The sequence below is a fragment of the Urtica dioica genome, chromosome 4 (genome assembly GCF_054948205.1).
Source record: "Urtica dioica subsp. dioica isolate 48M chromosome 4, U.dioica_male_clone48M_v1_H2, whole genome shotgun sequence".
Lineage (NCBI taxonomy): Eukaryota > Viridiplantae > Streptophyta > Magnoliopsida > Rosales > Urticaceae > Urtica > Urtica dioica.
In genome coordinates, this window is record NC_142759.1 from 48,596,379 (window position 1) to 48,607,290 (window position 10,912).

At 43.2% G+C, this 10,912-nt stretch overlaps 1 protein-coding gene across 1 annotated transcript; it reads right to left on the reverse strand.

Annotated features, from left to right (window-relative positions):
- Window positions 1–8,339: 8,339 nt before the first annotated feature.
- LOC149401773 (uncharacterized) lies at window positions 8,340–9,830 on the reverse strand. The gene has a single exon (XM_089610886.1). The coding sequence runs from the start codon at window positions 9,828–9,830 to the stop codon at window positions 8,340–8,342; it is 1,491 nt and encodes a 496-aa protein (XP_089467012.1).
- Between the last annotated feature and the right edge of the window lie 1,082 nt (window positions 9,831–10,912).

Below are 10,912 nucleotides of genomic sequence, written 5' to 3' on the forward strand. Positions count from 1 at the left end.
TTACACCCTACGGTTTTAATCCCTTCAGGAAGGTCTACAAGTTTCCAGACTTTGTTGATATACATCGAGTGCATTTCAACTTTCATGGCGTCAAGCCAAAGGTTTGATTCAGAACAAGCCATCGCTTGGCTATAGGAAACAGGATCATCCATGTCGGAGACGGCTACGAGAGAGTCTCCATAAGACATGTACATGTCAGGCTTTTGAGTAGCCCTCCCACTACGTCGAAGTACTACTTGACGAGATTCTGATGAGTTAGGTTGTGTTTCAGTTGGGGTAAGAACAGTTCTTACAGATGAGGTAGAAGCTTCCTCACCCAACTTTTCTTCAAGCACAATTTTGCTTCTAGGTTTTGCATCCTTCATAAAGTCCTCCTCAAGGAAACGAGCATTCGTGCTAACGAATATCGTCCTCGGGACTATAGAAGATGAAACCCATGGTTTCCTTTGGATATCCCACAAACAAGCACAATTCTGACCAACTAGCCAACTTGCTAGTCTTTTGCCTTAGCACATGTGCAGGGCAACCCCAAATTCGGATGTGGCCCAAACTTACTTTACGGCTAGTCCATCTTTCATAAGGAGTACCAGGAACCGTTTTAGACGGAACTTCGTTCAGAATATAAGCGGCTGTTTCGAGGGCATATCCCCAAAAGGAAAGAGGGAGTGATGAGTAACTCATCATTGATCTAACCATCTCCATAAGAGTTCGGTTTCTTCTCTCTGACACTCCGTTTTGTTGAGGTGTGCCAGGTGCGGTAAGCTGAGAAGCGATACTTTCTTCTTTAAGAAAGTCATTGAACTCTCCAGACATATACTCACCACCTCGATCAGATCGAAGGGTTTTGATCACTTTGCCAGTTTGCTTTTCCACTAAAGCCCTAAAGACCTTAAATACGTTAAAGGTCTCGGATTTGAGTTTGAGCAAATAGACAAACCCATATCGTGAGTAATCATCTGTGAAGGTAACGAAGTATTCGTATCCTCCACGTGCCTGTTGGCTGAGCGGACCACATAGATCAGAATGTACTAGCTCCAGCAACTCAGTGGCTCTTCGACCCTTATCGGAGAAAGGTCGCTTAGTCATTTTTCCTTCTATGCAGGATTCACAAGTAGGTAGTGAGCCTATTGCAGAGGCTTGGAGTGGACCGTCCCTCACAAGTCTCTTAATCCTATCTAGACTGATATGACCAAGTCTTAAGTGCCATAGGTATGTTGATTTTGTTAGATCGGAGGATTCAGAAAGTTTGATCCTCTTTGGCTCCCTAATAAGATCATTATCTATTTCGGTGTCTAAAAGAGAAGGTTGAGTGGGATAGATGTAGAAAAGAGCATTCTGCATACATGCATCAGTGACAAAAGAATTATCAGAAAACGAAGTACGAATTCCATTCTTAATGAACTTTAAACAATAATCTTGCTCAAGAAGACGAGCAACGGATATTAAGTTCTTCCCAAAGGTAGGAACAAAATAAACATTATTCAAGTTTAAAGTGCGATCTTCAAAAGACAGCATCACGGATCCCACAGCCTTCGCAGACACCAGTCTCCCATCACCCATTTGAAACAGAACTCGCCTTCCTCTAAGCTTTTGGTTTTCTTGAAACCATTCAAGGAACAACAAATATGGTTAGTAGCAGCGGAGTCAAGAATCCACGTTGATACATTATCAGCTACTAAGCATGCCTCGGTAACTAGTACAATACCATGTTCCTTTGCTTTGAGATAGGCGGGACAGTTCTTTTTATCGGCCTTGTAAGGTCCCTTCTCAGTTCTAGAGGCGGAGGCTTTGTGCTCAGTAGCATGTGCCTCTCCTTGATTCCTTTTTCTCTTCGTGAGACCTACAGCAGTGTGAAGTTCCTCCATAAGCTTGGTAACAGTGTACTCTAGCTTGTTAATGGAGTAGTTCATCTTGGAGGTATCAAGAGATGTGGGGAGAGTTTCTAAGATCATATCTATGACACTCTTCCTATCAATCTCAGATCCTAGGATTTCCATTTTATTCATGCGACAGTTCATAAACTGTCGGACTGCTTGTTACCTTGTTTGACGCCTTTGCCCTCCAAACATCTCAAGGAGATTGTTGAGCATGTCGGCGGTAGTCTCGATGTCGCGATGTTGTTGTTGCAACACATTGTTCATTGATGCTAAGATATAGCACCTCACAATCTCATCGGAGCAGAGCCAGGCCGCCAAGGCGTCTTTGTCCTCTTGAGTCGAATCATCATTCGTTTGAGGATGACACGGGGTGGTGAGTACCCATTTGTGCTTGTTAACGGTAACTATTATGTCGAGGTTATGTTTCGAATCTACGTAGTTTTTGTTTTCGAGTTTGTTCGAGGAAAGGATGTTTGCGAGACATGTTGCTTAATGAAGTTGAAACAAGTTTATGATTTAGTCTTTGGTTTATGATTTAAGTTTGTTTAAGACTTGATAAAATCCAAATGTGTTATAAACCAAACGACAATTTACTCCCTCAAGAGAAGGTCGCAAAAAATCTCCATTTATAAGTAAATGACACATCATTAATGCTTAGCCAAGATGTCAATACATCAATTTTGACTAGCCACCTTTTAAATTGGTTTGATCACTCACATCCTTTCGCAGAGCCTCAAGGGAGGATTACTAGGGATTGAGCCTAAGTGTGCAACCAACCACTTAGTCCAAAAGATCAACTTTGAAAACCAATCCCCCAAGGGGAGGCCTTGTCATCATCGTCTCACTCTCGGACGTAGCTCATTGAGCAATGATCGAAGCAAGAACGCCTTGGAGTACTCCCATTTAAGTGAGGGTCGCAAGAGCGGCTCTTAGTCCCACGTTAATTGCTTCTTTCATTAGTGTTGGGGATCGCGGGTTACAAACAACAAGTATAACCCTCCCACTTAGTTTTTGGAGTTGGTTCATCGACTCTTATAAGTTCGGAAACGGATTTCCTAGTTAGAGAGCGATAGAGCGGACAACTAGAAGAGAATCCTAGATCGACATGTTCAGAGCAGTGTTAGTGCATAAAGGCACAAGGTACATACTCGATCTTTTCCTATTTTCTATTTCGGGAAACTGCGTGAGGGAAGTGTGAACTTCAACTCACTCGAACACTTGAAAGTTTGAGATTACATATCTTTTTATTTTTCGGCTTGTCTACAAGGAGACCTCCCACTCAAATTTTCAAGAGCATATAGATTTTGAACATATGTGATATAGATATAGTTTTGAAAATATTTTGAAAATTTATTTGATTTGGATGACAAAATATTTTTCAAGTTTCAAAGTGAAAACGGTTTTTCAAAATTCAAACTAGTTTTGTAAAAATTCAATTTCAATTAAACTTTCAAAAATCAAAACATTTTAATCTTACACATCATGTTTATAAAAAAAAAACATTTTTGCTCAAGAAATTTTTCTCATTAGAGTTCTAAAACTCATGGTAGTGGGGCTGAAAATCCGGAATTCTAAAAAACTGGAGTTTCGGAACAGCCGCGCACCTCGGAGTAAAATCAACATAACTGGCTGCTCCGATGTCCTTTTGACCTGAAACAGGTGGCATTGGACAGAGGACAGACAGAGCTTTAATTTGATTTAAGAATCATTAAATTTCGATTTCTGAGTAGAGAGTTATGCCACTTATACTGCAGGTTTTCTCCAGCTCGAAGAAAAAGAAATAATTAAAGCTTGGTCCTTTTTTAGGTGCGAAAAAGAATCGAGTGTAACGGAACGTTTTAGGATGTTGTTAAAGCTTTTATTGGTGTTTTATTAGCAAGGTAATAACATGGTATAAAAGAAATAACAACAAGCATAAAACGATTCAAGTAAAAATAAGAAACTAGTAAGACAAGAAAACTAGTCACAAAATTTTACTCGAAATTTCTCAAACCTTTAAAACACGTTTTTCAATATAAAAAATTAAAAACTTTTAGAACTGATTCTAATGTGTTTTAATAACATCCCAAACTCATAGAAAATCAACATGATTTTTAATTTAAAGGCAAGAGCAATAAATTAAAAAAAAAATCTAAGATAACAATTCTAACTAGTCACAAAATTAGTAAACTTTCGAAAACGATTTTCAAGCTCATATTTTTAAATACATGTACATGCATATCTTTGACCATGGCTCTGATACCATTTGTTGGAATTGATCTAGGGTTTAAGAAAAAGTTTAACGCTTCGCAAAGCGGCGGAATTTTAAAAATTTTCTTTTCAAGTAAAAACAGTTTTTTACTAACCTAGACAAAGAGCAAGTACATATAAATAAAAACTATTATGAGCTAAGAAGTTTACTAACCTTTCTTGAAGCTTGAACTTTGAGAAGCTTTTGGAAAGTTGCAACGCTCGTCTCCTCGCAGTACGTCTCTCTTTCTTTCCTCGGCAACTCGAGCAACCACGATGATTTCTATCACTAAATCACTCGAAATAAAAGGAATCAGTGAGTGGGCACTTTTAAACACTACAACTTAAGAACGAGTCTTGAAGTCGCAGAGCTAAACTCTAGGTCAAATGAGGACCTAGGTGCCAAAACAATAAAACAAAATTGAATAGAGAGAGAGAGAGGGGATCGGCCAAGGTTCTAGAGAGAGAGTCTCTCAAATCTCTAAAACTTTGGAATTGGAAAACAATGAGAATGAGGGCCCTATTTATAGGAGAGGGATTACCTTCAATAAGGTAGTTTCCTCTTCTATAAAATATCACATATTCATGAGCAAAAAACTAGTTTCCTCTTTACCCATGTTGGGCGCCCAACTCATGCCATTAAAGGCTTGGATTTGTTTCCTCATTTGTTTCCCTCTAGCCTTGGCCGAAAATATCTATTGCTTCTAAAAGCAATTTGTTTCCTCTTTTTTTTTGGCAAGTATCTTGATACATTTATGCACAAAATATTCTCTCTTGCTTTGGGTATTATGGGCGCCTATCACCATCTAGAAGTGCACTGGTCAATTCAGTACCTTCGGAAGATACCTAGAAGAACTATAGAGTCTCCAACTCTCAATGCCTCATAACCAGACATCATAGATTCTTCTAACAATCATACTAAGGTCAATAGTCCTTTGACCCTTAGATTGCGAATATATCGTTTTAAGCAAACTACGAAGAGTTTGTTCATGCAAATCTACATTTGTCTCTTCGTAAGTTGTTTAGTTTGTTTATGGACTAAAGACTAAAGTTTTATCATAAAGCTTCAGACAAGGAAGATTGAATGAACGTTTCAACTTTTTATTAATGAATAAGCAATTACAAGCAAGAGTCTTCATGAGACTTTATTACATCAAATGTACAATATAAAGATTACAACTCTTCTTGTGGGCACCATTGACAACAAATGTTGTTATGGAAGCAAAACTTTCTAAACTTTTTTTATATGAATTGAGATCCGTTGTCTGTTATGATCTCGTGGGGAGTGCCATGTCGACAGATTATATATTTCCAGATGAATGCGGTGACGTCGACGTCTTTTATCAGGACGAAGGCGCCAGCTTCCACCCACTTTGAAAAATAATCTGTTGAGATTAATAGAAATCTTAACCCGCCAGGGGCGACCGGCATTGGTCCCACAATATCCATAGACCATTTCATGAACGGGTATGGAGCCAAGATAGAGGACAATTCTTCTGCGGGTCTTTTTATGTTGGGAGCATGGCGTTGGCATTGGTCGCAACGGCGCGAGTGCGCCTCGCAGTCTGCCAGCATGGTCGGCCAAAAGTAGCCTTGCCTCTTTATTTTGATGGCAAGTGATTGTCCGCCTGCGTGATTTCCGCATTCCCCTTCGTGCACGTCTTCCAGGATTCGTTTAGACTCCTCCATCCCGACGCACTTGAGGTAGGGTCATGCGAAGCTTCTTTTAAACAGACTTCCATCTATGATGCAAAATCTCGCGCTTCTTAGCACGAGCTTGCGTTTTGCCATCTTATCGGATGAGACCGTGCCATTCATGATGTAATGTAGTATTTCATCTCTCCAATCCCCCCCTTCTATTGTTATGACCGCGGTAGTGGTTATGGAAATGGATGGTTATTTGATTGTTTCGACTGGCATGATCCTTTTGAGGTCCGGATCCGAGGTAGATGTCAAGGCAGCCAGCGCGTCGGCCGAAGTATTTTCACCCCGAGGGATCCTAGTCAGGGAGAATTCTTCGAATTGTTTCGTGAGGTCTTTCACGACTTTTAGGTAGGCTTCCATTCACTCGTCCCTAGCCTCGTACTCTCCGGAGTATTGGTTTGCCACAAGTTGGGAATCGCAGAAAGCTTCTACTTTCTTTGATCCAACTGCGGTGGCCAACCTAAGTCCGGCGATTAACTCTTCGTATTCGGCTTCGTTATTTGATGCGACGAAGTCGAGCCTGAATGATTGTTCTATGGTCTCACCGTGAGGGGGTGTCAGGTGTATTCCCACTCCTGCCCCTTGCTTCGATGACGCCCCGTCCACTTTAAGTGTCTAGGTCCCTTCGCTTTCAGTCACGGTGGGACTTTCCCTCGGGAGTTCAATGATGAAATCCGCCAAAACTTGCGATTTTGCGGATGTCTTCACTCGGTACTCAATATCGTATTCGCTCAGCTCCACGGCCCACTTGGTTAATCTTCCTGATTGATTAGGGCTATGTAGGAAACTTCTGAGCGGAGGTGATGTCATTACTATTATGGTGTGAGATTGGAAGTATGGTAAAAGTTTTCGCGCGGCGGAAACGACGGCCAAGGCCAACTTCTCCATAATAGGATATCGAGTTTCAGCATCGACTAACGACTTGCTTGTATAAAAGATTGGTCGTTGGTCCCCTTGCCCTTCTCTGACGAGTACTCCCTAACTGCCGCTTGAGACACTGCGACGTATAGATAGAGTGGCTCCCCCGCAACGGGTTTTGCTAAGATTGGGGGCGTCGATAGATACTCTTTCAATTTTTTGAACGCCTCTTCGTATTTGTCGTCCCATTCGAGCTTCTTGTTCCCTTTAAGGAGCCGGTAGAAAGGAAGACATTTATCTGTGGACCGAGAAATGAAGCGGTTGAGGGCAGCGATGCGTCCCGTCAACCTTTGAACTTCGCGCCTATTACGGGGTGAAGGCATTTCTCGCAGGGCATGTAATTGATCCGGATTGGCCTCAATTCCTCGTTGGGTAACTAAATACCCAAGGAACTTACCGGATGATACTCCGAATGAACATTTGGTGGGATTGAGTTTCATTTGATACTTATTCAGTACCTCGAAACATTCCTCCAAATGCCCTACGTGGTCGTTTTCCCTTAGAGATTTGACCAACATATCGTCGATATACACTTCCATCGTCTTTCCTATCTTTTCTTTGAACATTTCGTTGACTAACCTTTGATAGGTGGCGCCAGCGTTTTTTAGTCCAAAGGGCATGACCTTGTAGCAATACGTGCCTCGGTCGGTGATGAAAGCTGTTTTTTCTTGGTCGTCGGGGTGCATCAGAATTTGGTTATATCCTGAGAATGCGTCCATGAATGAGAGGATTTTATGTCCCGCGGTCGCTTCGACTAGCTGGTCGATGTGGGGCAGCGGGAAGCAGTCTTTGGGGCATGCTTTATTTAGGTCGGTAAAATCAACGCATACCCGCCATTTCCCATTTTTCTTCTTTACGACGACAGTGTTCGCCAGCCAATTCAGATATTTTACCTCGCGGATATTTTAGCTGGTCGATGTGGGGCAGCGGGAAGCAGTCTTTGGGGCATGCTTTATTTAGGTCGGTAAAATCAACGCATACCCGCCATTTCCCATTTTTCTTCTTTACGACGACAGTGTTCGCCAGCCAATTCAGATATTTTACCTCGCGGATTGAATCTGGACCGAGCTTTTGTCTTTTTTGTTTTACGGGTTTAAAGCTGCGATCGACGTTAAGTTGGTGAGACGTGACGTCGATGCTTATTCCTGGCATATCTTCGGTTGACCAGGCGAAGGTGGATTTGTTTCGTTTTAGGAAACAGATCAGGTCTCGCCTAGTACCACCTTTAAGCTTAGTTCCGATTCTGACACACTTGGAAGGGTCGGAGCCGTCAAGCTGTACTTGGACTGTTATCTCAGTGCTTGGCGCATCAAGGGAATCGGGATCTTCTAGTACGGAAACGCTCTCGGCCGACTCCACATTCATTAATTGCTATTGATCTTCTTTAATCGTTTTGGCACAATGTTTGTGGCTAGTGAGATAGCAACTGCGGGAGGTTGCTTTATTACCTCGGATCTCTCCTATTCCCTCAGGCGTAGGGAAACGAATACATTGATGATAGGTTGAAGGCACAGCCCTCATCATATGTATCCATGGTCTTCCCAAGATAATGTTGTAAGGGGGGAGACAGTCTAGTACTTGAAACTCTACTATTTTGTTGATTCCTTGTGTTTATACGGGCAACCTGATTGTTCCTAAGGATGGAGTAGTGGACCCATTGAAACCTGTCAAATGGGTTCGTTCTCTTTCGATCTCGTCGTCATCAATTCCCATCCTTGCCAGGGTATCCTTGAAAATAAGATCTACAGAGCTGCCTCCATCGATTAGAACTCTCGCAATCTCACAGTTAGACACGTCAATCGTGATCACGAGTGCGTCGTCGTGTGGTTCGGTTGTCCCTATTGCTTCTTTTTCGGAGAACGAGATTTGAACATCTTGTTCTAATCTAATTTTGGTAGTTTGGTTACTTAATCGACGTTGATGTGTTTTGATGGAGTTAACCGTTTCGTTGCAAAAATTTGAGCCACCCATTATGAAGTCAACCCTGTGTTTTGCGATAGTCGGCAGGGAGTTTGGTTCCCCTTCATCCTCGGGTCTCGCTCTCTTGGGGGAGGGGTTGCCTCTTCCCCTGTTGTTGCTATTGAAGACCTTCTTCTTTGGCGGGGGTCCTAGATCGACATCTTTTAGTTCCCCCTTTGCATATTTCTCGGCTAAAGCCTTACGCATGGTCTCACAGTTAATCGTGTCGTGACCGTTAGCCTTGTGGAAACTACAATACGCATTGGGGTCCCGTGTCCATTTCTTAGCCTGGGGACCTCCCTCCTTAATGTCATCACTGACATTGAGTGTATAATTAGGAGGGGCGTGTTGCTTTTTGGCGTGAGGTACGGCGTCGTGGGGATTAATCCTGCGAGGGTTGTTCCCAGTGTTTACGGGCCTCACCCAAGTATTGGATGGTGGTTTCTTTTCGGCCGCGCGTTGCCTCTCGTAGGAAGCAAATTCTTCTTCGGCCTTTGCGTAATTCGCGGCCTTATGAATTGCATCCTCTAGGATGACAGGGCGGTTAACAGTCATTTCCAATTTCAGCTTCGAGTCGTGCCTTAATCCGTTCCTTAGAGAGGTTATGGCAGACTCGTGGCATACGTTAGAGATTTTCGAGAGTACTTCCTTGTAGCGGATCATGAAATCCTTCAAGGATTCGTTCTCTCTCTGTTGGATCCCCCATAAGTCTGCTATGGTCTGATCGTCCTTCACGAACATCGAATAATGTTTCAGGAATGCAGCCGATAGCTTATCGAAACCATCAATGGAGTTTGGTTCGAGTTTGGAGAACCATTCCAAGGCGGGTCCTGACAAGCTTTCAGCGAATAGTTGGCAGTATCCTGCCTCTAATTCTCTCTCAGAGAGCATAACCCGTCCCATTGCGACTCTGAAGGACAGTATGAAAGCTTTCGGACTTGAGGTGCCACTGTACCGTGGAAGGCGGACTTTTCCAGTATCTCCCAATTGCACTTCAGTGATATTTCTGGCGAAAGGAGTTCGCCTTGTTTCTTCAACGAGGCGATCTATCTCGGGAGCTGAGCTGGTCGCAGAATGAAATTCTGAACGAACGGCTCTCAGCTCGGCCGTTATAGATTCCTTGAACCTGTCCAGTTCGATCATACTGGGTTCGCCACCACGAAAGAGGCGAGGTCCCGATTGTGCAGGACTGACCGCAGTTGTACTTACCGGGCCATGCGGGTCCGATTCATCCCGCCAGGACACTGGGGGTGAATGTTTGATAGATCACTTGAGGGCGAGGTCCCGAATCAGTCGGGAAAGATCCGGACGGTGCTCCCCCGAGAGGAGGCGGAGGGAGTCCGGAAGGATCGATCGTGACTTCTGTCGCGACCTCGCCAGCAGTCCCCCCAAGCTGAAAGCTTGTGATGGGAGACTGATCTGTTCCTCGGGCGACCTGTATCCCAGAGAAATTCAGACGGACTCCGGGAGGGATAGCTCGGCTTGTTTGCGCAATCGAGGTTGCTTGGCGAGCTGACTCAGAGGCGGTCATATCTCCGGATCCCACTTGAGGGTCGGGGGTGTTTTGAGGAGTCGAGAGGGTGTTCAACCGGTCATTAACAGCACGGTTAGTCTCGGCTTGCTCATCTATCTTTTTGGTCAGCATATCCAGGATTGCCCTGATCCCGGGGGGATCTCCTCTCCGGATTCGTAATGAGTCGGAATGGAAGACAATGTATATTTTTTTACGTACTGCTTCTTCCGAGATTGGTCTTTCTGAAAGTTCCCACAGACGGCGTCAAATTTTTTATGTCGATTTTTAGATCGATCAACAATCACAAATGAAAAGCGAAATGATAGAATATTTTAAAGGGGTTTAGAAAGACGTCGTATAAGAAACAATTCAATTATAAAGAACTATAATAATATACGAATATTAATTAATTTTATTTATTTAGAGAAGGTTACAAATGGACGAGGTGATGAACTCAACAGGTCGAACTCAAGATCGTGAATATAATAATACAAAATAGATTTAATTGAAAACTGAGATGTAGAGCTTGCATGTGCGAAAATCGTCATCTCCTCTTCTATTTATACGCGAGATTGAACCTTCTGGCCGAAGACACGTGTTATAATTCGATCCACATTCCTCGCCAAGGCTGAAGTCGTCCGAGGTCCGGTCTTCGCGGCATGGTCTGCTCTTTGATTGACCAATCCTTCTGACCCGAAAGATGTGGCCGAGC